The sequence below is a fragment of the Motacilla alba genome, chromosome 17, assembly GCF_015832195.1.
Source record: "Motacilla alba alba isolate MOTALB_02 chromosome 17, Motacilla_alba_V1.0_pri, whole genome shotgun sequence".
Classification (NCBI taxonomy): domain Eukaryota; kingdom Metazoa; phylum Chordata; class Aves; order Passeriformes; family Motacillidae; genus Motacilla; species Motacilla alba.
The window spans coordinates 7030223-7056736 of NC_052032.1; the positions used below are offsets into that span (position 1 = coordinate 7030223).

At 53.6% G+C, this 26514-nt stretch overlaps 1 protein-coding gene across 5 annotated transcripts in view; it reads left to right on the forward strand.

The window, feature by feature from the left end:
• NTNG2 (netrin G2) overlaps window positions 1–26514 on the forward strand; it is a 49259-nt gene that overhangs the window by 17897 nt on the left and 4848 nt on the right. Inside the window, exons 3-11 of one of the 5 annotated variants that reach the window (XM_038156043.1) lie at window positions 4661–5304; window positions 16164–16336; window positions 17998–18024; window positions 19852–20010; window positions 22028–22096; window positions 23949–24023; window positions 25009–25059; window positions 25729–25791; window positions 26235–26309. In XM_038156043.1, coding sequence (XP_038011971.1) covers window positions 4661–5304; window positions 16164–16336; window positions 17998–18024; window positions 19852–20010; window positions 22028–22096; window positions 23949–24023; window positions 25009–25059; window positions 25729–25791; window positions 26235–26309 — 1336 coding nt within the window. Of the gene's footprint in view, window positions 1–4660; window positions 5305–16163; window positions 16337–17997; window positions 18025–19851; window positions 20011–22027; window positions 22097–23948; window positions 24024–25008; window positions 25060–25725; window positions 25792–26234; window positions 26310–26514 lie in introns of all 5 variants that reach the window. The other 4 variants (XM_038156044.1, XM_038156040.1, XM_038156042.1 and 1 more) reach the window with 4 other exon arrangements.

Genomic DNA, 26514 nt, shown 5'->3' on the forward strand with positions numbered 1-26514 from the left:
TATGGCAGACAGGCAGGGTTTTCACTCCTCTCCTCCCTGCTCCTGACCTGCCAGGACCCTCCCAGGGCCGTGCCTGGCCAGCCCTGTTCCTCCAGACAGGACATGGGGAGAGGGATCATGCTTGATCAGACTCAGCTGCCCCCCTCACTGCTCCAGGGACATCTGTCCTGCCTCCCATCCTGGCCAGCCTTTTGTCTGGGTAATGTTTCCTTACTGTGGTTTCATCACAGAGCCCTTTGTTTGTTTAATTTGGCCTCTCCAAAGAAAGCTGTGCTAGGAGCATCATCCACAGCCCTGGAGGTGGCCACTGTGGCCATGCTGGGCACAGCTCCAGGGGCAAATCCTCAGTGAGATTCATTTCACACCAGCTCCAGGGGCAAATCCTCAGTGAGATTCATCTCACACCAGCTCCAGGGGCAAATCCTCAGTGAGATTCATCTCACACCAGCTCCAGGGGCAAATCCTCAGTGAGATTCATCTCACACCAGCTCCAGGGGCAAATCCTCAGTGAGATTCATTTCACACCAGCTCCAGGGGCAAATCCGCAGTGAGATTCATCTCACACCAGCTCCAGGGGCAAATCCTCAGTGAGATTCATCTCACACCAGCTCCAGGGGCAAATCCTCAGTGAGATTCATCTCACACCAGCTCCAGGGGCAAATCCTCAGTGAGATTCATCTCACACCAGCTCCAGGGGCAAATCCTCAGTGAGATTCACCTCACACCAGCTCCACGACCAAATCCTCAGTGAGATTCATCTCACACCAGCTCCAGGGGCAAATACCCAGTGAAGTTCCTTTCACACCAGCTCCAGGGGCAAATCCGCAGTGAGATTCATTTCACACCAGCTCCAGGGGCAAATTCTCAGTGAGATTCATCTCACACCAGCTCCAGGGGCAAATTCTCAGTGAGATTCATCTCACACCAGCTCCACGACCAAATAGTGAGGTTCATCTCACACCAGCTCCAGGGCTGTGCCTGCTGCACACAAGGACAGAAAGGCTCATGGCAAGAGCTCTCTTTCCAGGACAGCTCTGAGACACAGACTCTCCTCAGACAGAGCCACTGAGCAGCAGGGCAGGTTTGTCAGGGAGTTTTCTGCTGCCATCCCAAGCCAATCCTCCACCTGCTGCACTCTCCTTCAGACAAGAGGCAGAAATGGACCTCCAGGATGGTCTTTTCAGGGCTGTCATATTAAGCCATCTGTATGGCCACATTGACAGGAGGACCATACTGCAACACAATATGTTGCCTCAGCACAGGAAACACACTCAGAGCCCCCAGCACTTCAGCTGAGGGGGATTTTTCTGCCTTTTCCCTCAGCCACCACTGTAAAGCTGAGCTGAGAGGCAGCTCCATCCCCCAGCAGGAAGCTGTGTCTCATTAGCAGAGGTAAACAATTCCTCTGAACGTGACGAGTCAGGAGAGCATATTAAATATGTCAATATCTCAGGGTTTTTTAATCCCTACTCCAGAACAGCTTGTTGTGGCAGGAGAGGGCCCCCCAGCGTGGCTCAGAGCCCCAGCACAGCCCAGCTGGCATCTCCCTTCTCTTTGAGGGGTTTGTGGGGTGCCCTCACCCCTGGACCTCACCCACCCAAGCAAGCCTGAGCACTCCACTGATTTCCCTTGTTCAGTTATCACAGCTGTAAGCAAAATGGATGAATGAATAAATAAATAAATAATCCAGCTATTTGCTCTTAAAACACCAACCCAAGCACCCATTTGTGAGTAACCTCTCTGCTGCAGGGAGAGCACTCAGCAGTTCCAGTGCCAGCCCTTCCTTCCAGCACACACAGAGGTGGCAAAAGCCACACACAGCCCGAACTGAGGCTGTGACAGGAGGAACAAACCCCAGCACAGCATTTGCAGCTTCACTGCCAGGCAGAGGTGTGTCAAGAGCAAGACTGGGCTAAAAACAGTTTGAGTTTTGACCTGTTTTCTCATGTGCTGCTTTTCCTGGCAGCCTTGCGCACACCAACACAAACACAACGTGTGCTGTGTTTACAGGAGTCCCCTCGTGTCCCCAGGGCTGCCTCCCCTGCTCAGGAGCCTGCTTCTCACCTACAGATCAGCCACTCTCTGCCTTGTTTTTCCCCGTGCTGACAGAGCAGCCTCCTGCCTTATTTACACTGTGCTGCTCACATGCTGCTCCAGACACAGAATTATTTGTGTCCTCAGGGCTCCTGGGTGCTGTGGCCTCCTCTGACTTTGCAAACAGTTGCTTGCCTTCAGTGCACATCTCTGAGCTCTGAGGAGGCCCCAAAGGCCCATTTTACACACATGGAGTGGAGAAGCTGTAAGTAGATTCCAGGACTTTTGGTTGCCTGGCAGGCAGTGGCAAAGCCCAGATTTTCCAAAGCACGTTGTGTTACCCAGAGGTTTCCATGTTCAAAGCACAGCCCCACTTTGCAGCCAAGAGCATCCTCTTGTACCAGCCAGATGCCCTCCTCTGCTGTGCCTGGGTGTGCCCAGGGCACCCTAAAAGCAGCTCACAGCACTCAGACTCCAACGGTTCCATAGGTCAAAGCCAGCCATGGACACGGGAGCAGCCTCTTCCCACACCTGCAGCAGCCAGAGACACACCCAATCTGCTCAGATCCAGCCCTGCAGTCATTGCTTGGAGCCTCCAGGTACCAGTATCAGCTCCCCACACCCTGGCACAGCCCCTGTGCTGCAGGAAGCCCCCGAGGCCAGGCAGGAACACTCTGATCCCACACACACAGCACCTCCCCATGGCTCCCAACCATTCACAGAGCACCCACAAACCAAAGCACAGCACCCAGCTCGGCCTTACCTTGAAAGCTGCTGTGCTCAGGAGAGCCAGACCTCACCTCCAGCAGACTCCTCACCTCCAGCCAGCAGCTCTGAGCAGCTCCAGCTGCTTTATCACCTCCTCCTCCTCCTCCTCCTCTGCCAGGTGCCTCTGCCTTCCTGAGCAGGGTCCCACAGCAGCAGAGCCCGCTGTCACACCAATCCCTCTCCCTCCCCAATCCTTTGGATTTTGATTCTGAGAGGGAAGCAAAGTGACAGCAAAGAGATGTTTCATATGCAAAAAACCAGATTTGCAGTGTGTAGCGGAGTTTTTGTGGTCTGTACCCAGTAGAACCCAGCCCTACACAATCCCCAAGGCAGGGGTGACCCACGTGCTCACTCCTGGAGGCAGGGGCTGCAGGGCAGTGATGCAGGGCTTTAACAAACGTATGGGTGAGCAATAAATGCATTGGCACAGCTGCCCACCCCCAAAACCTCAACATGTGGTGTGTGACCTTGACACTGTCCTAGTGCAGCTCAGCACGTGGGGATGTGGAGGTTAAAGAGATCTTTTGTCCCTGCAAAACTCACCAGCCTGGCTGTGCACTGGCACTTGAGGGCAAAATGGGATGGCTGGATGTTCTCTCCCGCTGCTCAGGCCTGGATGCAGTGGACATTGTCACCTGGATGGGATGAGCCATCCTTCCCAGCCCATTCCCTCTGGGCAGGAGCACAAATCTCTGCTCTCTCTGCTACTGCTCAGTTCTGTCCCATCTTGGAGCTGGAGAAGTTGGGTTTCCCTCCTCTAGCTGTGCTCAGAGGCACTGAGGGAAGGTGTGTCCCAGCCTGTTCAGCATCAGGAGCCATGAGAGGCAGGGGTGTGTTTGGAGGGTTGTAGCCATTCAGTTTCTCCAGGGCTGCAGGGATGAGCACAGCTTTCCGTAGGCTTGTAAATCAGCCAAGCTCAACCCAGGTTTCTCAGAGACCATCTCAGGGAAGGAGCTTTCTATGAAAATTGCCCCGTGCCAAATTGAAAAGCCCTTTCCCAAAGGGCCTTTCAAAGGAAACAGCTCAGCCGTTCTTACAGCTGAGGCAAAGCCACATCTTTCTGCTTTAAATTCGCTCTCAGAAACAGCATCCTCCAGAGCCAGCCCCCGGCACCCTCCAGCTCAGCCCAGCAGCCAAGGCTTCACCCAAGCAGCCAAACCAGGGCCCATGTGCCCACACTGCCCACTCTGTGCCAGGCTTTGCTTTCCTCTGTGGCTGGCGGGGTCTCTGTGGTCGAGATGACCCCGAGGTGTTAGAGAGTCTTTTTTCCCAGCCCCACGACCGAAGAAGAAGCCGAGATGTGTTGCTTCTGCTTTCCAAGGTTGTTTATTTTTCCTTATCTGTAACATTCTTTTTCTGACCTGCGGAGGTCTGTCTGGCAGGTCGGTTCATGACACACTGCCCATCCTTGGGGTGGTGTTAACATTTTAAACAAGAACTACGTGTACTTTATTTACAATAATTTTCCAATACCTATCACCTATGTTAGTCTGTCTCTACTCTAAACCAATCCAAAAATGCCGCCATCACTCAGAAGATGGAGGCTAAGAAGAAGAAGGAGGAAGGACAAGGCATGGCCAAATCCCTCCATCTTGTCTCCTGAACTCCCCATTCTAAAAACCCCCAAAATTCTACTTTTCACCCTGTGACAAACTAACTATCATTCTACTTAAACTCTCGTGGCTTGTACATCTTCATACAAAGCTGGTAATTTTTTCCATGGGTTGAAATCAAAGGCACAGGTGTCTTTGACTCCGTGCCAAGGTCTCTGAGCCCCCTGCCAGGGGCTTGAGCCATCCAGGGCAGCCAGAGGAATGTCCTGGGTTCCGACATCTGGTGACCGTTGTTGTCGTTCCAGGAGAACCCGTACCTGTGCAGCGACGAGTGCGACGCCTCCAACCCCGACCTGGCCCACCCTCCCAAGCTGATGTTCGACAGCGAGGACGAGGGGCTGGCCACCTACTGGCAGAGCGTGACGTGGCGCCGGTACCCGGAGCCGCTGCTGGCCAACATCACCCTGTCCTGGAACAAGAGCATCGAGCTGACCGACGACATCGTCATCACCTTCGAGTACGGGCGCCCCACTATCATGATGCTGGAGAAGTCTCTGGACAACGGCAGGACTTGGCACCCGTACCAGTATTATGCAGACGACTGCATGGAGGCCTTCAGCATGCCAGCACGGAGGGTCCGGGACCTCTCCACCACCAGTGCCAACAGGGTGCTCTGCACGGAGGAGTATTCCCGCTGGGCGGGCTCCAAGAAAGAGAAGACCGTGCGCTTTGAGGTGCGGGACCGCTTCGCCATCTTCGCCGGCCCCGACCTCAAGAACATGGACAACTTGTACACCCGGCTGGAGAGCGCCAAAGGGCTCAAGGACTTCTTCACCGTGACCGACCTGCGCATGAGGCTGCTGAGACCCGCCCTGGGGGGCACCTACGTGCAGAGGGAGAACTTGTACAAGTACTTCTACGCCGTGTCCAACATCGAAGTCACCGGCAGGTAACGGCTGCTGCGTTTCTTTGGGCGTCTCCTCTCGGAGGGATGAGAAGAGGGTTCTTGCTGGAAAACTGAGCCATCAGCGTTTCTGCCGACTGAGAGATAACCATTTCGCCCTCTAACACCCCTTCCCCCCAGGCAGGGCAGCAGATGTGTCCTTGCAGGGAACGGCAGGGGCACCTCCAAGGCTGTGTCCTCCTGCAGCTGGTGCTGGGGGAGCTGGGACATGGCTTGGATGGACTCTCAGGGTCTGAGCTCCCTCCAATCCCCTGTCCCAGCTGTGCAAACACAGCCAGCCTTTGCCCAGATGTCTCAGGGGTGACGCTGGTGGATATGGGGCATGGAATGAGGCTCACCCCACTAAACTCCAGCTCCCTGCCAGTACAAGCAGGGTGGGTCATCCCCAGTCAGTCCTGCACACCCTGAGCAGCCCCAGCCCTGGCAGATGAAGTTTGGGTAAGGGTAAGCCCCCTGCCAGATCTGGGGCAGAGGAAGCAGGAGGGGGTTTGTTTCTCCTGGGTTTTGTTTTTCATTTCTCTATACGATGCCATATGTTACGTTATGACATCAGCCGAAAAAGCAAAGTAAGGTGGAAAAGTGCCGAGATGGCTGATTTCCCATCCAGCTTGTGAGAGACTTACAGGAGAGAGGGGAAAAATCTCCCCATCACCCACCCCATGCTAACAAGCATCACCACAGCGACAGAGGAGCCGTTTGTATCGGTTCCAAACGGTTTGCTTCTGAGACTTGTGAGTAGAAATGTTTGCAGGTGCCACCGAGGCTGGCTTTGAACAGGCTCCAAGGGGAAGGAAGCTGCAGTGAGGGATGGGAGAGCCCCTTTCCACCCGCCAGGGCAGGCAGGAGGCAGCAGTGAGGGTCTTTCTCAGGCGTGGTGCCTGTCTGGGATGAGCAGCTGTGGCTCTCAGCTGGGCTGGAGGCATTTTGGGGGGCTCACCGTGGGGATTGCTCAGGGAGGAGCCCTGGGGGGCTCAGGCATGTGGGCAGAGGAGTGGGAAAGGACCTCCACATGTGTGTGGTAAGCAAGGACTGAATGTTTGATGTCAGTGCCCGTGCAATGAGCTTTGGCTTCCAAGATCAGCGCAGATAACCGAAGACTTGTTACTGCTCCCACAGCAGCCTGGGGGATGCTTGATGCTTCAAAGAGTTAAAATACTCTTGGTGTCCCATGAACACCTTCCTCCTCTGAGTCATTTACCTTTCCTGCCTGCCTTGGGCAGGATTTGTTGCTTCAGTACTTTGGACATGAGACCATGCTGGTGGGATTCTCCCCAAACCAGCACCTTGCTCTCAGTCGTCCTCCTCCCCCCTCCCCAGCCCCCCATCAGCTTTTGAATTCACTGGTCAAATTTAATACCATTTAATAGCAACAGAGGTTGCTTCGAGACAGAAAATCCCTAAAAATTCTGTGAAAAGAAGCAACTAGGGAAAGAGAGTTAAAACCCTTTCAAACACACCCAGGGCTGGAGCAGTCGCAGCCTCTAGGAGACATCCAAAATTCCACAGCCACCCCGAGGGCAGCTGGGGGCGGGGATGGCCGGGCTGCCAGCGCCCCGTGGAAGCTGCAATGCTGCTTTTTAGCCGTGGCCAAGACGAGACAGGTTGGGGTTTGTTGGCTGATCCCTGCCGGCCTCTCCCGGCGCTGGCGCGGTGCCGCCGTGGCCGCCTGCCCGCGGCTGCTGCAGCGCAGCGGCTCCGGCTCCGCTCCTGGCTCCGCTCCCCAAAAACTGCCCGACCGCATCCTCCTGGGCACACCCTGAGCGCATCCTGCAGGGCCGCCGCGAGGAGAGGGCTTTTCCTTGGCTGGGAGCAGGGAAAACTCTGAGATCTGCTTTTATCAGCCCAAACTCCGGTTCTGAGCTACACTAAGATGCTGCTCTGCACTGCTCCAGCTTGCTGGGCTGGCTCCCAGGGGAGAGGGACACTCATCCTGGACAGGGAGGAGGTCAGTGCCTGTCCTCTGCTGACTTTTCCAGCCCCCACGGGCACAGGGCAGGGAAGGTGAGCAGCTGAGGAGCTGTGGATAAGTGGTGTATAAGATGGAGAAGCTCCCTGTGAATTAACTCTGCTCCTGTGATTATTCCAGTCCCAGCAAGCAGGTTTTTGCACTGAAAAGCAATCTAATTCCAGCTGTAAGCAAAGCCAGTTACAGTGCAGGGACTAAAACCAAATTAAATCTAGTGTATGGCTCAACAAGGGATGGGTTATTGAGAGGAAGAGAGGAGAAATCAATGTGAGCCTGACGGGAGCACTGTGCAGGGAAGGGGGGAGGCAGGGTGGGCAGGGATGGGGATGGACACATGCTGCCTCTTCCAGGACATGATGGAGGAACAGCAGGAAAGTGCCTAGATGAAAGTGGGGTGTTGTTAGGGATCCACTACGGGGGGCATGGAAACAAGAGGGAAGAAGATTGTGAAGAAATGAGGGGTCAAGGGCAAAATGCAGCCAGAAAATTCCACCTGGAGAGCAGAGTGAGCAGCCCTGGATGCTGAAGGAGCTGTGCCTGGCCACAGTGTGTGGCATTGCCTGTGTCCCTGTACCACACCAGGATTTTGGCAGTGCCCACAGGGTGATGAGGCACTTGGCAGCTCATTTCCAGCTGGAGATCATGGTCAAACGAAGAGCAAAACGCTTTGCCCTCAGAGCAGACCATGAGCCCAGGTGGTTTCTTGTGCTGCAGCCTTACCTGGTGGGTTCACAGCTTTCTGTGAAACCCTCAGTCCATGTACTCCTGGCCCCCATCCTTCATGCCTCAGCTTCACACCAAGGAAAACCCCTCACCATGACCTCCCAGAGCTTTTGGAAAAGCAGAAAGAGACAGAACAAAGGACATGGGGACAAGGGGAAAGAGTTTTCTGCCTTCTCTTGTCCTGTAGGCCAGAGGATCTGGTGAATCCTGGGGGTCACTGCTTCATTCCTGGGCGTGGGGACAGTGGGCTGCTCCCTCAGGGTCTCCTCTGCATCTCCTCCTCCCACAGCCTCAGCCAGGTCCATTTCTCCGTTCATACTGACAGTTTATTTTTACTCTCTTTCTTCTTGGTATCTTTATTTTCTTCTTTTTTTTTTCCCCCTTTCTTCTCCCATCCTGTCCCTATTGATCTGCAGAGTAACTGGAGATGCAGAAGAGTCAGGACAGGAATAGACACGAGCAAGCCCTTGGTCTGTGTGCTGTGTGTGTGCCAGGCAGGGTGGGGAAGGGAAGTGGAAGGACTTTTCCCCACAGATCTCTCTATTCACTGCCTCATTTTCTCCTCGGCGCAGCAGTGAGCTCAGGCACAGGTGAATGAGCTTTCCCTGGCTGGCGGGGCTGTGGTGAGAGCCACCAGTTCTGCTTCCATTGCGCTCTGGGTCTCTCTGGAGTAATTTCCTCCCCTTCAGAACGTCAGTCACTGCCGTGCTCGGCGGGGCACGCTCCAGCACGGAGACATTAATAAGCTGTAATTGAAGTTAATGTGCCATGGCCAGGACATGTGGATCCAGTTAGGAGAAATCAGATTGAGCAGAAGTGAATCAATTTTAGGCTGGTTATTAGGATTTCGCCCCTCTGTCCTGCCCTGCCCCAGTGCGTGCGCTGTCTGTCAGTCTGTCCATCCTGCTGGTGATGAGCAGTGCCTGGAGGATGGACAGGAGGAGGGAGCGTCCCTCATCACTGAGCAGCTCCATGGACAGAGCCTCCTCTCGGGCTGTGCTCAGGCCAAAAAGGCACCAACAAGGTGAGGTTTCTAGTTTTGAAGTGGCATTTCCTTTCCTTACTTCACCAATTATTTTTAGGCTTTCCTTACACCAAAAAAAAATTAAGAGAAAGGCCTTTTGTGCTCCCCTGCTTCTTTCCCTGGTGCGTTCTCAGTGCAGTCTCGTGCATGGATGCTCTCCAGGAGGATTTTCTCTCCACATGACTCGGAGAGTTTGTGCTGGTGCAGCAGAACAGCTTTGGCCAGCCTGTTATCCTGGTGCCAACAGCCAGGAGCAGGCACTCCAGACCTGCAGGACCAAGGCCACCCCCAAAAAGCACCTCCTGCAATAAAAGGAGCTGGAAATGGTCAGTGATACCCACATGCAGGGATATATTTTTCTGCATTTGTGGTGAGTTTTTGAGATGTGGAGATGATTGATGCTGCATTGCTGCTGAAATGAATGAATTCCTGGTCACTGCCTCCTTCTCTCAATGAAGGCAGCTCAGTGCACTTCCCCTGTGGCTGTAGCTCAGCTCAAACCAGGGCTGCCAGCCCAAAGCACATCCCAGCTGCTCCTGAGCTGCTTTGCCCTGGCTGGACATTCCTTCTTCTGGCTCTGTTGTGGGAGAACTTCCAGCTGATCTTGACTTCTCCAGCAAAGCTGTCTTTAAATTGGAGAAAAGGTTGTGGAAGAGTCTCTTGTTGAGGGTCTCAGATTTTGTGTGGTGGCTGGTGAACATCTCTCCCTGAGGAGCAGGGTGGGACCTGCACCCAAGGGGAACAGGCAGGACCTGGGGTGAATGATCTGCGAGAGCAGGGGCTTCCTCAGCTGAGCTTGCTCAATCCCAGTTTTGGGGCATCACTCCCAGAACAGCCACGGGCTCACCCAAGCATCCCCCAGGAACAAGCCCAATGCCCCTGCGGGCCTCAGCCAGCTGCTGCCCACACTTGGCAGCTTTGGGATGACCACAAAAACCAGGGCAAGCACTGCCTGTGCCCGCCCCTGCTCCTTCCCCTGCAGCTCCTGGCAGACAGAACTCGGGTCCCAGGAGGCAGCAGCATCCTCGTGGCAAGGACAGCCAGCTCTGTGCCAGCAGAGCGCCGTGTTCCTCGGCCCGTCCTCGCCTCCATGCTGGGCAGCCCCAGAGCTGGATGGCTGAGCTTCCCTGGCATTCCTCCAGGCTGGAATTAGCTTGAGTCCCAGCAAAACCTTGCTCTTGGTCATATAGTTAAATTAAGTTAATGGGCAGAAACTGTTTGCTGGAGTCCTGCAAAGGTTTCTGCTCCCACTGCAGCAGGGTGGGGAGGAAACTCTGAGAGGGAGGGAGAGAGAAACCCGGAGAGCTCCTCCCTCCCCCAGGCACTGCTGACACTTTGTCGATAGCCAGAGACAGATGCCCAAGGTCCTATTACCTGCTCCTGGCTTCGGTTTGTGAAGGGTTTTATTCCCCCTCCGATTTTGTTGCCGAGCTGTGTCCGGCCCTGAGCGGATAATAGAATTTCATCGATAGACTGAGAAGGTGATGTATGTTAAAGCACTTAATATAAAGAGACTTCTACAGGAGCCCAAATTCAATTTGGCCAATGAACTCAATTGCAAGCATTATTGCATTCCAGGAGAAAAACCAAGCGCATTTATACACATTACTCTGCAAATATTTATGTTCACATATCCATGTGATGTCCTCTTCACCCTTCCTCCCTTCTGCTGGCCGACCCCCTAATGGGGAAGTTTGGTTTTGTGTTTGCTTTTTAAGACAGCTTTGAATATAAATAATGTTCCACCAGTCAGCAGGATCTTGACAGCTGGTGAGTGTCAACTTATTTAAAAATAAATAGCCTCTCGGATGGGAACAGCCAGCCAGCGTGCTCTCCACTTTGGCATCTTTTAAATTGTCTCATCTTTGTAACCCAAACCTCAGATCATTTCGGAGGGCAGTGAGGAGGGTTCCTTCCTGCTGGGAGGACTCACCCGTCCCTACCACACAACCAAAAGTAAAAACCCACAAGGAAAACAACCTGCTCACAGCCCTCTGACCTAACTCAGGGTTTTTTTCAGTTCTTTGGCTCTGCACAAAGCAGTGAAAGCCAGGAGCTTCTCACCCTGGTTCAAGCTGAAAAACCAACACATTAAAATGGCTTTTCCTCTCCTTCAGCCCCTGGACCACGGGCTCAGGGAAGCTCCCAGCTCTGCTCCTGGGATGAGCCACCATTGCCACCTTCATCCCTCGAGCCCTGCTCCAGGACTGGCAACAGCAAACCCCTGCCAGAGCGATGTCCCAGCAAGGCAAATCCTGATATAAATGCTCTCCACAAAGGGACTGTGCTTCTTCCATGGCCCAGCCATTAGAAGCTATTTTTACCTGCTTCCACACGCACAGATGGGCCAGAAACAATCCAAGCTCAGCACCCGTTATGCTTTGCCCAAAAGATTTGCTCCCTGCTTTTGCTGAGCTGCCAAAAGAGTTGCAGAGGAGCAGGTAGGAGTGGGTAAGTGATGGCCGGGCAGCTGCTGGAGCAGAGCGTGCTGCCAGCAGCGCTGGGGATGACAATAGAGAGATGGAGAAGAGTTATTCATGTTTCCCCCAGAGCCCAGATCAGTTGAAACATCCTTTTCCTTGGGGACGGCGAGGAAAGAGCTCCCTTCAAACACATCGTCCCGTGAGACTCATTAAAGGCTCATCAATTACAGCGAGAGCAAACAATTCAGGGGAAAGCTCTGAGAAGCCTTCCTCCGGCCCGCAGTCATTAGCGGCTCTCCCGAGCTGCCTCTCCCAGCAGAAAGGGAGCAGGGGGGCAAAGCCAAGCTCGGGGGGGAAAAAGGCAGGGCAGTGATGGTTTGGAACCCGGCAGGATGGGACCTGCAGTCTCCAGAGCATCCCTGTGGCCGTGCAGAGCATCCTCGTGGAGAGGAGCGTGCTGGCTGGGCTGGGGGGGCCTGCAGAGGAGGTGGTGGCCTTCTGCTGCTCCATGTCTGGGGTTTTGAAGGAGCTCAGGGCAGTCAGTGTTGTCTCAGGGGAGCTGGGCAAGAGGCACAAGGAGATGGAGCAGCTCTCTAGGTCCTCACGCAGCAGTGTCACCCCAAGGCTGCCCCATCCCTGCAGGAAGGGAGAGGGATGAGGAGATGCTCTTTGCCTTTCTCTGCCTCACTTCCCTGCTCTGCAAGTGGGGTTGAGGACAGAAAAGGGGTTTTAAAACAAGTAAGAATCCTTGGAAGGAAAACAAAGGGCTGGGATGGCTTTTTAAAACGACTTCAAAAGTCATTATTAATGAAAGCTCAGGGAAAGGAGCTGCTTTCCCAGTCCCAGCACAGAGGGAGGTTTGCTGCACTCACCCCCTTCCCGTGTGTGGGCATCTCCTTCTCTCACACGTGGGCTTGGCACCAGACACCTCTCCAGCAGCTCACTGCTGTGACCTCCAGGATGCTGACATGGAGAATTGCAGAAAAGTGTTCTTTATGGCTGAAAAAAAAAAAAAGAAAGAAAAAAAAAAGAAGAAAAAAGAAAAAAGAAAAAAAAAAGGGCACTTTCCTGTAAACTTTCCTTGGCACTCCAAGCTCCGTGATGTTCCCTGGTGGAGGCATTGGCAGCATCAGAACCACACTGCACCACTCAGAGGAGAGCTGGATGACCTGCACTAAAATAAACTCATAAATACCCCTTTGTAAGACTGTAACATCTTGGGGCACACATTGCTCCGACCACTCCTGCTGGGAACAGTGTGAGCCAGTTTCTGTTGAATGCCAAGTGCAGGGGTGTGACCTCCTGCCAGCCTGGTGCAGGGTGGGTGTCCCTGGTACCCGAAAGTGCTGTGGGTCCTGCTGGGGCTGCTCCCCACCACTGCTGACCTACACAGGCTCTGAATGCACTGTCAGCACAGCCTTGACCCACGAGCCAGAGAGGAAAAACACTCCCAGCTCCCCAGATCTCCTCCAGAGCCAGAGAGACCATATTGCAACCAGCAGCCCTGGGGCTGGAGCAGGGCCACGGCTCCCTTCTGCAGGACACAGAGCAGGTGTCTGCCCCGCTGCTGATTTTTAAGCCTCATTGCTAAGTAGCTCCTAACCTTTCCCTTCATCCTCTCCTTCCTGCGTGGCTGGGAGCCGAGGAGGATGAGCAGAGCGAGCAGGAGGAGCAGCTCCCACCCAGGGGACTGGGCTAATGCCATTTACTCCAGCCTCCACCAGCTGAGTCTTGGCTGGGGAAAAGCAGGCACAGACCATTGTCCTTGGGCTGTGGGCCCAGAGGAAGAGGCACAGGAGCCTGAGGAAGGGGTTGAAGCTGATCCACTGAGCCCGAGCTGCAGAAACCTCTGCCCAAAACGGGGCTGGCTGAGGGTGCTCGGCTGTTCACCATTAAATAATGCAGCCTGATTGATTGGGCTGAAAAGTGCTGTGCTGTGGGGTCAGCCTGCTGGGGTTACAGCTCCCTGCTTAGATTGATGATCCTCAAAGGTCGAATTCAGAAAGCAATTCCCTGGTAAAATTGATCCTTCAGAAAACAAAACTTTTGCACAGTGGCAAAGGGCTTAGCAGCGAGAAAAATCAGTGACCCAGGCACAGGCAGGCAAGGTGAACACTGCCTCTGCTTCCTATTGACTCAATTTGCCTTGTTTACACCAACTGGGGAGTGAGGGTCTCCCCTGGGAAGAGCAGTGCTCCATCACACCTGGCCGGGGCACATCCATGAGCTCCCTCCCTGTCCCATCCCACTGTGCAGCAGGCAGCTGGGCTGTCCCAGGAGCTGCTGCTGGGCTCCCAGCCCTCCCCAGCAGCAAGTGAGCCGTGTGTGTGGAGGAGCAGAGCCTTGTGACCCTCCTGCACACCCGTGCCTCAGCAAGGCCAGGTCCTGCTGTAGGGAGGGGGATTTGTAGCTGGAGCCAAATTAAAGGTGAACGGGTCTCACCCTCCTGCCCCGGGAGCCAGAAGCAGCCCAAAATGTCTGCTTGGCTCCTGCTAGGAGCAAGGATGTGCCACATGTGGAGGGGGTTGGTTGAGGCTGCCTCAGGCCACCTTGGGGACCAGGTGGTGGCCACCCAGGACTGATGTCCCTGCTGTGACTGGTCCGTGACTCACAGGGTCAGATACTGGAGCCAAGCACCACCCTCCACCTCATCCCAAACTTCAGGGAAAACAAGGGCTGTGACAGTCCCTTCCATCCTTGCACCCACTCCCCTGGGGCTCCTAAACCCCCCCAGGATGCTGAGGCTGCGTCCTGGAGCTGCCCCATCCCCTCACCCCATCAGAGCAGGAGGGAGGAGAGCTGCAGCTCCCGGAGCTGTTACCCTGTTCAGGCAGGGCCCAGAGCAGCAGTGGTGAGGCTTTGACCTGCTTTAACCTGCTTTACCACACCATCCTTGCCTGCTTTGCTCTGTCTGCTGCTTTTGAAGCGAGAGAAGGAGGCCACGCTGTGTGGACACTGAATAATTCAGAGCCAGGCTCCGCAGCACCCGGGGCTGGGCAGCGCCTGTGCCACAGGGCTGGGACAGCTCAGCCAAACCTTTCCTCACCAGAGCCAGAGGGGACCTGCAGCATCTGAAATGCAGCATCCCTCCTGCCTGTAGGCACCGGCCAAAGCCACTTCCTTGCCCTGGGTTGGGGCTGGTGGCTCAGTCCCAGAGCAGCAGGGCTGTTAGTGCTGTCAGCCGTGACGCGGCGGCTCCAGCCCTCGTTCACCAAGTGGAGCACGCTGAGCCTGCCTGCCTCTGCTCCCTGGGCCACGTTTTCTGCTTTCCTCCCTTTTAGAGGCTGCAAAATTCCTCCCTTTTAGAGGCTGCAAAATTCCTCCCTTGTAGAGGCTGCAAAATTCCCTCCTCTGCTTGGTCAGACACAGGGCAGGGCTGTAAGATGGGGAGAGATTGTTCATCCAGCTTATGCTTAGCCTCTGAGCGGGGTTTGCTAGAATTAAGGACAGGGAGGGGAGGGAGAGGGAAAAAAGAAATCATACATGAGGTCAGCTTATCCAGCCATGCGTGAGGAGAGCACGGCAAAGGCGGCCTCAGTGGGTCAGGCAGGTGGCTGGGGAGCTTCTCTGGGGGCTCCAAGGGAGAGGGGAGAGGCACCGGGAGCAGGGGGCATGCCCAGCACCCACACCCAGACTCCCAGCTCCAGCCTAATCCAGGCTGTTTATCCCAGTGCAGGCAGAGCACAAGGAGCAGCAGGCCATGTTTCCTCTGTTTCATTCCCTCAGCTCTGCATGTCCTGAGCCCTGTAAAAGGAAGTGCTGCCCCATCAGACTTCTCCACCCCTGCACAGAAGGCGCAGCATTACTGCTTTCTAATGCTTCTGCTTCTGAGAGTGTAAATTATTGCACAAAGCAGGGAAAACCGTCAGGCCGGGCTAGGGATCGGCTGTCTGGAATGAAATGAGGTGTTTTGGTCCCCAAAGTCTCTGTCTGATGGCCTCAGCTCGGGCCCAGGAGTCACCAGAGCCACGTGTGAGTTATGGGCTCAGGCTCTGCGCTCTGCACGAGTCACCTCCGGAGTCTGAGCAACAGGAATTATTGTGCACAGAGATAATTATTCCCTGCATACTGCACTACAGCTCATTAAAAGTTTCTTAATGTTTGCAAATTGCTGAATAGCGTTTTTAGTTGTTGCCTTCTTGATGAGGCGGGGACTAGCTGGTGGATGCTGCTGGTGGCTTGTTGTCTGTGTTATTTTGGTCACAGCAGGCTGGGGCTGTGCTGCACAGAGGGAGGAGGGTTTGTGCTGGGCAGCCTCACATCACAGGAGAAAATGCTGCTGGCTTTGGCACAGCGCATAGGGGGCAAGGGCTGAGTGCCACCAGGGCTAGCCCAGCTCCTCCACCCAAAGCCAGACACTGCTTTCAAGTGTCCAAAGCCTCCATCTGAGGTAATTACCCAGATTCCTGTAACAGCCTGACATGTGAGGGACTCCTTCCTGGCGTCTCAGCTGCAGATGTTGACTTGCCATTAAGCAGTCTGTGCTCCTCAGTCAGATAGTGGGAGTGAAGTGTCTCATCTTGGGTGAGAGGCTGCAGATCTGCTCTGGGTGAGGAGGTGGACACTGGACCCCAGTTCAGTGAGAAAATCCTCAGGAGCAGCAGGGAAGGGGTGACCAGCCCGGCCTCAGCACATTTCCAGCACTATGCAGGAGGCAAGCAGGAGCAGCAGCAACACCTGACAGCTCTTCCCTGTCTTCTTCCCCCAGGTGTAAATGCAACCTCCACGCCAACCTGTGCACCTTCAAAGAGGGCAGCCTCCAGTGCGAGTGTGAGCACAACACCACGGGCCAGGACTGTGGCAAGTGCAAGAAGAACTTTCGCTCCAGGTCCTGGCGAGCAGGGTCCTACCTGCCTCTCCCCAACGGGTCCCCCAATGCATGTAAGTAACCTGCAGGCAGCCAGCCCTGCCCTGGGCTGCACCCTAGGAGGGGAGAGGGTGCTCATCTTGTCCTTCTCCAGCTGGAATCAGTGCAGGATGCTCAGCTTTCCAAAGGGAAATGGGTTCTTACTCTGTCTTGGTACACAGAGACATGAAAGAGGGTCTGGTGGATGCAGAGGTGATGTGCTGGCTGCGGGCAGAGGAGTGGTGAATCTAAATGATGGTCAAGAACAGGGATGATGACCTTAGGCCAAGATACAAGCACGGCTTTGGGGCAAGGCCAATTATTGTCCTTTGACAAAGGCGTTATTGAGCACGGCTGCCCGGCAGCCCACGGGCTCTGGGCTGGCTCTGCTCGGCTGCAGGAGTGCTGGCTGCTCTCTGGATCCTGTCTGTGCTTGCTGGTGTCCCCTGCACAGCCCCAGCCTCCTCCACTTGCTGCTGGAACACGGCTCTGACAGCGGTGGCAGCACACAAACGAGATGCAGGATGCATTCCCACCGTGCTCTGAGCAGGGAATTGGGGCAGGAGACGCCACAGATGGGCGGGTTCCTCCCGGGCTCCTGTCCACTCCACATTAGCAAACTTGTTTAAATGTCACAAAGCCACAGTAGCCACTCCAGCCTTTCAAGCAGCAGCTTTGAGCATTACCAAAGAGAATCTTTTCTCTCCCTCCCCTCAAATTTTTTGAAAGATTTATGTGCTTTAAGATGATCAAAGCTGAAATTCAGGCTCCGAAGGCCGTGACGGGAATGTTTTGTGTGTGCCAGGGCTGGTAGACGAGCAGGTTCTTTGAAAGGGAACGGGCTTGTCAGCTCCCACCAAGAGGCTGCATTGCTTCAAAGGAGCCTGGGAGAGTTTCTGGTGCTGACAGACACAGACATGCTGTTCTCTCTCTTTCCCTCCCCTCCATTCCTTGTGTCTCTTCCCATTTCCCTTTTTCCTCTGCTCTTCCTTCTCCCGTTCATCTCTCTTCCCATCTGTCATTCAGTCTTCTTCCTCCTCCCCACCCCAACTCTCTCGGCTGCTTCCTCCTCCCCACATCAACATCCTCTGCCCCAGAAGCAGCTCTCTGAAGCCCTCTGCTCGTGGTAGTCCTGCCTCTTCCATCGCTGTGCTTTATATTCACTCAGAGCTGAGACTTTCCGTGATTCACCCACGTGTTACAGCAGGGAGGCCCTTGGATGTGTTTAAAAACAGACTGGATGTGGCACTCAGTGCCACGGCTTAGTTGATGAGGAGGTGTTAGCTCATAGGTTGGACTAGATGATCTTAAAGATCTCTTCCAGCCTAGTTCATCCTGTGATTCTGTGATGGTTCAGACCCCACAGCTTGTCCTCAGCCCAGTGCTCCTACGTGCTTGTCCTTTGCTGGGCTGTCCCAGCAGCCCAAGGAAATGGTTAACAGCAAAACCCCACCAGCAAGGACCACGCTGGTTTTCCTTCCCCAGGTGAAAGGCTCGAGATGCCGGGAGCCCAGACAGCGCTGTCTGGCTGTTTCTGTGCTTTGACAAAAGCAGCTTTTAAGCTGCAGCAGCAAACTGATGTGCCTGTGAGCAAGCCCCCGCTAATTAGCTGCTGCTCAGTCCCATGTTGTGCGTCTGTGTGATCTTCTGATGGTGTCCTGCTTCCAGTGACTGGGCTTCCTCTTGTTTTTTCCAGGTGCAGCTGCAGGCTCAGCCTTTGGCAGTAAGTAAAACCCTGACTGAAATGCTGGCATTTAACACCTCGGTGCATGATCCTTGTGGATGTCACTAGGAAAAAAAATATGGTTATTTTTCTATCCATTATCATTTTCCTAGGCAATAAGTCTTCCCTAATTGTGCCTCATTTTCTGTCTTGTCAAAGAGTCTTATATTTTCTTCCTCTGACTTCAGCAGCCTCATTTTGCCTCTTCCTCTGGCATGGTTTCCCCCATGAGGTTCGTTAGTATGGCAGCCGGAAAGGAAATAAAAAAAGACTCTTCAAAATCACCAGTGCTGGCTGTGAACTCCCCCCCTTAGCCCCCCAGTACTGCAGAATTCTGCTCTGAGAAGGAGCTGGGTGTGAATTATTTGGTGTAGAACCCAGCCTGGGTCACCTTGGGCTATCAATAAAAAAAGCATCTAGAGCATGTGTACATCTGTATGTACACGTGTATGCATACGAACTAATGTCTGTGAGGTGTCAGCAGCAAAGGCAGAGCTCAGCAGGGATTTCTGCTGCAAGATTGATGGCAGGAGAGAGCTCCTTATTTAACAAAGCTGGAGGTAGTTTGATATCAAAGAGCCTGGAGTTTTGGGTAAGCAGAAGCCTGGGTTTGAATGTTGTGGTGCAGAGTGCCCCTCCAGAAGAAACAAATCAGGGAGCTGAATGAATAATGAGTTCTTTGGTTTGCAGGCAAGTGGGAAGAATTGGAGGAGGAATCGTTTCAGGGAAATGCAAATGCAATTAAGGAAAATGCACCTAATTGAGAAGTGGAGGACAGGTTTTCTGGGTAAATGAACCATATTTAGATTTTTAGCAGTTAATTGCTTGAAATTTTCAAATAAAAATTAAAGGTCTCCCTTAAGTAATGTAGGATTTTTAAGAAATAAATGTTTCAACAGCTCAAAATATTCTTCACCTTTGTCTTCAAAACCATTTTGATAACTTTTTTTCCCTCCCATTTACAAAGCTTGGCACCCTCAGCACTACTTTTGTTTCCCTGGAAGCTGGGAGGGTGCTAGGAGCGATGTGCAGGAGGAGGACAGGAGGGATTTATGTCCAAGGCCAGTTAAGGAGAGATTATTTAGCCCACATAGGAGACTAGAAGTGACCTAAATTAAGTATTTAAACTAGCTCAGGGCTATTATGAAATTAAGCACGATAATCTGCATGAAGCAGTGGGACAAACAAGGACAGGAGGGCAGCAGGTGTAAGTTAAGCAGGAATTTGTGTCCCAGTGTTATTTTAGTCAGGGTTGTTCTGGGGAGCAGTGGGGTGGGATCACTCCTGGCTCCTCGGGGGCTCTGCTGACCCTCAGCCATCCCAAAATTTGAATGGTGCCACTGGAAACAAACACCAATGGTTCTGGTTGGCTTTGATGGTGCCAGGTAATTTGGGGAGGGGTGGCAGCAGGGAATGGAGCACAACTAGGCGTGTGGGCACCGAGCAGTGGGAGCACAGCTTGGCTCCCTTTGGCGCCTCCCGCCCGCTCCTCACCCCATCCCTGCCCGGACATGCCTTCATCTTCCCCTTTCAGCTTAATTGGCAATTAGTTTATGATGGAGCTGTAAGTATTTAAGCCAATATCTGCACCAGCAGAGTAAGCTGATACAGCCCCAGCCTGCAGCCCCTGCTCACACACACACGCCCTCGCTGCGGGCAGCCTCATCGACCGCGTCGCCTTAATCCTGCTGGTGCCCCAGTTGTGACCGTGCTGAGAAATCTGTCACAGTTCAGGCCAGCAGCAGCAGCCCCACGGGTGTGCAGGCTGGCACAGAACCCCACCATCCCCCCAGTAAGTGCCTCCCAACTCTTCTCTTTGCTTGTCAGCATACGAGCGACCGCAGCGAGTAAACACCGCCAAAACCACCACCGCAAAAACCACCACCGCAAAAACCACCACCATCACCTCAACCACCACCTCAACCACCACCACAACTACCACCACCACCAGCAGCACCCCCCCACCAGCCACCACCACCCAGCCAGGTGGGTGCCATGCTCCCTGCCCCACTCAGGAGCCAGGACTCCGCTCCCAGGCTCCTCGTTCAGCTGCTGTGTCGGTGGCCGTGGATCTCTGCTCTGTAGGATGATAAAGGGACATGGATAAAAATCACCCTGGCTTGGTTCACATTCCACCAGGAAGCCCTGGTTTGCTGTTGTCTCTGGCACAGCTGCCAGAGATGCTCTCACAGCTCCATGACAAGCAGGGCAGGAAGGCAATGAAGAGTTTTTTGTTTCATAATAAATTTAAACCACGTATTTCCCTGTAAGGAGAGGGGAATTGTACCCCATCCTGCTCTATCCCTGGCCTCCCAACTTGCCACCAGACTCAGAGCAGCCCACAGGTTTTGCTCTGTCCTTGCTGGTTGTCCCAATCCCTGTGGCCAAACCCATGGATGTACTGCAGATGCAGTTTTCCTGTTGCAGAATTCCAGCATTCCCCAGGTGGCTGCTGTCCAAGCAACCCAGGAGTGCGCAGGGCTGCAGCTCACACACGTGCCAGAAACATCCTTTCCTCATTTCTGAAATCTCCCAGTGGAGGAAAACTTTTGTCCTTTTTCTGGGGGTTCCTCCTTCCCTCCTCCCCTGAACAAGGAGACAGAGTTTCTCCTTGTCTTTTAGAAATGAGCAGATAAAACTTAACAGCAGGACATTTTTTTAAGCTGTTCATGGGGGAATTAGACACGCATTCCTCCCTTTGCCATGCTTTCAGGGCCTGATATTTCCCAGGAGGACGTTTTACACCCACAGCATGTTAGTAACAGTCTGTCTGGGGGAGCTGCCAGAAGCCAGTCAAAGGGATGAGGAAGCTTGATTGCATGTTTATGCAAATATAGATATATTCATGGAAGTACCCTGCTTGAGGAGTTAATCAGGGAGCTGAGGGTTTAGGTCCAACTTCCATGGAGATGGAGTGACCCTGGAAAAAGAGTGCAAGGCTCAGCTCTATTAGGAAGAGCTCCTTCCCCAGATCCGTGCTGCACCTGTGCAGGAGGTGAGCATGGAGCTCACCCATCCCCATAGTCCCAGGAGGGGCAGGTGATCACACCTACATGCACACAATGCACTTGGGCTGATCTGATTTTTATCCATGCTCACCTGTAGTGACATTTTAGGGCTATTTTTTTGCTGTGTTCATGTGGGTAGCTGCTTGGTGTGTCTCTTGTATGATTTGCAGTGCTCTGCCTTTGTGCCACCTCTGGCACAGGCAGGACAGTGTCCCTGGGGAGTTGGGGTGCTGGGGGTAACCTCTCCTGCCATGCTTCTCTGAGGGACCTGAGAGACATCACAGGGTTTATTCCTTCTCCAAAACCTGCTTCCTGGGCAAGAGAAAATGTTTTCCTCATGCTTTCATTAACTGATGGCAAGGGACAAAATTAATAAATTGCAGCCCAGCTGCCAGGTCGTTGGCTTGATACAGCCAGGCCTGAGTTCCTTGCTCCTCACCCCATCCAGATCCCCATCTGTGCTTCTGCAGACCAGGAGGTGTCCCTGGAGGGGCTGCTCCACAGAAGAGGGCCACCAGCAGCTCAAGGACCTGCCCTGACCTGGCATCATGAGGGGCTTGTTGCCAAAATCCACTCTGTGCCACTGACCAGCAACAGGGAATCAAGGCACAGATGAATTCTGGTCTGCTTTTGGCCAGAGATGCTCCTCCTCCATGAAAAACAGAAAGTATTTCTTTAAAACCATGGCATTCCCAAGGGCCTGCAGATCTAATTCACCTGGGCACCAAGGGAAACACTTTGTGAAAGAGGTGACCCCTTGAACTCCTGGTAGGGCACATTTGCAGGAGGTGGCCCCCAAGCAGAGTTAAAATCCCAAAGTGAGATACTCTGTTGTCAATACTCTTCTGAATTTTAGAAGCTTTAAAATCCCTCCTTGCTCTAAAGCCAGACATTTTAAACCAGTCCTGCCAGAGCCCTGCCCCATCCCTGCACTGCTTCACCCTCTAACCGACACACTGTCTTCTGCCCTCTGAATTTCTGCTTCCCACCATCAGCAAGCATCATCAGCCCAGCCTCTGAGTTTGCTGCCTCAGTGCCCGTGACAGAAACACAGAAAAAACCAGGTATTTAAAGGCAGCCCGACGTGTTTTTCCCTTCTCCTCCGCACACCAGTGGGTAGCAGCTCGGCAGGAGCAGCGTGGCACGTAGGCTAGAGGAGTAGATTAGATTTGGGTTGTCTCTGGGTTGCATGGAGCTGCTAGACATCTGCTTCCTTTGGCTGCTCGTGGTGTTTTCGTGGTCAAGGTGGAGCTGTGGTCGTGCTCGTAGGATGCTTTCTGTGCCTGGTCTGTGATGAGAGGGGAGACAGGGAGGAGCTCATGGGCAAGGCGTGGGGTCTGCAGGCAGTGGAAGCTGCCAAAGTGGGTAGAAGGAGGAGAAACCACAGGGTTACCCTTTGGAGGATGAATTAAGTGCTGTTCTCCTTTGCCTTCTGCAGTTCTGTTATTTCAAAGCCTTCCTTGAAGCCTGTCAACTTCTTCCTTGCCATTTGTTACATTTTTTCCCATGTTCAAAATAAGAGAAAAAAAAAAAAACACCAAAAAACCCCAAACTTTTCCTTTTAATTTTTTTTCCTGCTTCAATTTTCCTCCCTCTGGCTCATGGCAGTCTCAGCAGTGCCAGTTCACCTCTGGGAAAAACAAGACAAGCCTGAGCCCTGCTGGGTGGTCACGAGCTCCAGCAGAAACTGAGCATGGACAGCCTGGTTTTGGGGAGGTCCTGCAGGAAAGGGAGCTCTGAGAAGGATTTTTCCAGGCTGCTCCCCCACTCCTCCAGTGCTGTTTGCCCCAGTGGTTTTTGCTATGAAATGTGACTTCTTGGTTCAATTTATTCCACTTCCACCAAGAACAGCAATTTCCATCAGAGCTGCCCATCGTTTCCCATTTTTATGAAGTGGGTCTGGGGCAAAATGTGTCTCTCTCCCCCTCTCAAAATGTAAAACTGTCCATCATGGCCCAGAGCTACAAAGGGAAAGGTTCTCAGGATAATGAGCATTAATAATTTTCTTGGCTCTGTAAATGCGATTGAGTGGAGGTGTATGTGAATGACTAAAAAGCAAAATGCCTCCAGGGCTGTTTTTTATTGTGACTCTAATTAAACCCTTGCCAATTTGCACAGGGATTTTTTCATATTCTCTTTAACACCGTATTAATATCAATTGGTTTCCACTTTCCAGCTGAAAAGGACAATGTCTATCACCTTCTCTTAGAGCTTGTCATTAAAAAAATAATCTTTTTTTTTTCTTTTTTATTCTGTATTGTTTATCATCCCCTTGATGAAGCTGGGAAATCACATTTCTCTCCTACTCGGGTTTGTCCTTTGAAACTTGGCAAGAATCAAGAGATTTTTTTTTTTTTCCTCCTCCTCCTTATGTTACCCAACTGGAGCTTGAAATTAATAATATGGCTTTTAAAATTTTTAGTCCCTGGTTTGTTTTCTAGCAAACCTGAAGATTGTTACCAATATTGAGAAGCAGGGGAGGGGGATGGAGCCAGTGGGGGTGAGGGTTTGCAGGGAAACCAAACAAGTGAGCTATACAATTTCTTGCTGGTTCAACTTCCCCGCGGTGGTTGGAAATTCTTTGATTTGTGTTTCTGAGGGAACAGCAGAGCCTGAAGGAGGGCGTGGAGGCTGGGATTGGGAACCAGGGCTTGGTGCCTCCATCCCAGGTGTGTGTGTGCTGTTTCTCAGCTGTTATTTCAGAGCAGAGGGGTGCAGGGCAGTGGCTCAGATGTGAACACAGGGCAGCTCAGCACACACTGCCCCTCACAGTTCAAGGGCTCTGGTGCCTGAAGGCCTCCGTGGCACAGGGCTGGGTGCTGGATTTGGGGCTCTGACCCCCTGTGTGAATGCTGCAGGGCTTTTGTGAGACACCAGCTCCCCCAGTAACACAATTTTCCCTTTGATCACTGCAAGACTACCCCAGCTTGTCGGCGGCTGCCCCGCTGCAGGTGGGCTCTCCCCCGGCCAAGGCTGGCCCAGGAGCACAAGGTAGGAGCCAAAGGGCTGAGATGGGTCCTGCCAGCGAGAACCAGCTCAGAGAATGCTTTAGTTTCCAGCTCTGCATCTGTGTTTTCCATGCTTCTCTCCTCCTCCTGCCCAGCAAAGAGCTCGGGGCTCCTCTGCGGCCTGCACGCAGCGGGGCTGAGCCTCGGGGTTTAGTTGTGTACACGAAAGATGAGGATGGTGAGTGGTGGAAGGGATTGTTCACAGCTTGCTGCTGGTGTGAACGGAGAGCACCATGGAAATCCTGTCATCTCCCGAGGCTGGAGCCTGTTTGTAGAGCAGAATCTCCCTGTGGATAGGCCGGTGTCGCTCAGAGCACAGATCCTCCTAATGCATTTCCTGGCTCAGGCTCCTCCGTGGCTGCCTGAGGTGCTCGGGGTGGGAGCCTCGGGAGGTTTCTCTCTGGCTGTTGAGGCTGAAGCTTCTCCTCCTCAGGGTTCCCACCACACACACGCTTTGGTAGCTGCCCTTGGTGCTCAGCTCCCTTTTCCCACCCGAGATTCCTGTAGCTCCCTCCAGCTGTAGACTTTAGCATCCCTCCTGTGCAGATCATCCCGGGCCTGTCTGGCCTCACAGAGAGGCAGAGCTGCTTCTGCTGCAGTGACAAGGGGTAGAGCCACACCAAGGGGCCAGCAGTGCTGACAGCCTTGACAGTGCTCTGGCTTCTCTCTGTGCCTGGCCAGTGTCAGGACCACATGCCAACACTCAGCCGTCCAGCAGCTCCCACACCTTCCCCTTAGGAATATTTTTCCTGCCTCTCTTCACACTTCTAGATGCTAAATTTGAGGAGACTTTGTCTCTCCCTCCTGCTTCAGCACATCCTCAACCAGATACAGCTCCAGTGACCCAGCCTAGACACCTGCCTAGAGCTTCCAGTGTCCCTTTGCCACCCTGTTGAGCAAACCAGGGGGGATCTGTTTTAAATCTGATGTTCTCTCTGATGCCACCTGTGATGACCCACCAAACACAGCAGCACTTGGAGAGAAGCTGAAGCCACCAGAGCCTCCTGAGAACATGAAAGGTAAGGCCAGGCCTGTCCCCCAGGCTGGGGCAGGGCAGGTTCCTCCCTCAGTGCCACAGGCCAGGACACCCAGCTGTCCTCAGCACAGCTCCCCATTGTACAATCTCCTGCTCAGAGGATCCAGCTCAGCTCTGCTCTGCTCATCCAGCCCCAGGGAGGCCTTTTTGAGGTGTTTGGGGCCAAGGAAAGCCATGGAGACCAGCAGGGCCCTGGTACCACAGCAGCTTCAGGGATGGTGTTGGGGGCAGGAGCAGGTGCACCCTGACCATGGCTGAGCCCGTGGGCAGCAGGGCCACCTCCTGCCACCACCGTCACTGTGAGGATGTGACCGAGACAGGTGGCTGGAGCTGGCCACCCAGCACTTGCAAGGGCATGAACTCCACAAAAAATCCAATGGATCCAGAACCCACTTCCAAACACCCCGTGGGACCTCAGTGCTGCTCAACCTGGCTCCTCTCTGGGCTTGAGAATGCACAAAACCTCCCAAGGCTTGGTGGCCTTTACCCCCAGTGCTGGGTCATTCTGTGTGGGACTGGCTGGCAGCACAACGCCCAGGGAGCCCCATTCCAGCTGGGACAGCCCTTTTCCCTGAGCAAACACGGGGACATGGCCCTGGGAGCCCCCTCCCCAGCACAGCTCTCAGACCTGTTCTATCCTCCGGCGTAGCGGCTCCGAAGAGCAAACCAGGGCGCACAGCACACTCTGCAGGCAAGAAGCACAAGAAAAAGACAGGTACGTGCTGCTGGGGAAGGGCCAGGCTGGAGCAGCACCTGCTCTGCAGGACCCTGTAGCAACCCCTGCCAGATGCCACCTCCGTAGCTCTCGTCCTCCTCGCAGATTTCTGGTGCCAGCTGGCATCACCTCCATGGCCAGTAGAAAATGGTTTGTACGTGGTAGATCCTTATCCCAAACCACCCACCAAGCGCCCATGAAGGGGGCACGTGTGAGTAGCTGCTGCCAGCTCTGCAGTAGTGTTGGGCATTGAGTTCTCCATGCGTTGAGTGTTTCATGCATCAAACTTTGAGGAGGGGAGGGGAAGAGGAGAAATGTAGCAGCAGAAATGGATGCCAGTGCTGCCAGCACGGTGCTCTTGGCTTGGCGTTGTTCTCGTGGCAGGGGAGGACACGGGGTGGTGCTAAGCTGTGAGGAAAAGCTTTTCTCTGATTTTTCTCAAGCATCCACAAAGAGCTCAAAACTCATCCGGCTCAAACCAAACTCTGGCCCAGTGGCTCCCATTGAAACATACAAAGGTAAGCAGAGGGAAGGAGGTGCTCCAGGGCTCCCTGACCTCACTCAGGTGATGTGGTCCTGCAGACTCAGACATGGAGAAGGTGGGGAGGGGTCTGTCTGAGTTGTGGTTAGCTGTTGGCTGTGTGTAGCAGTGCTTCCCTAGTCTGAAACAACACCTGGGAATTGCAGCAGGCAGTATTTGAGCTGAAAATTTTTGGATATCAT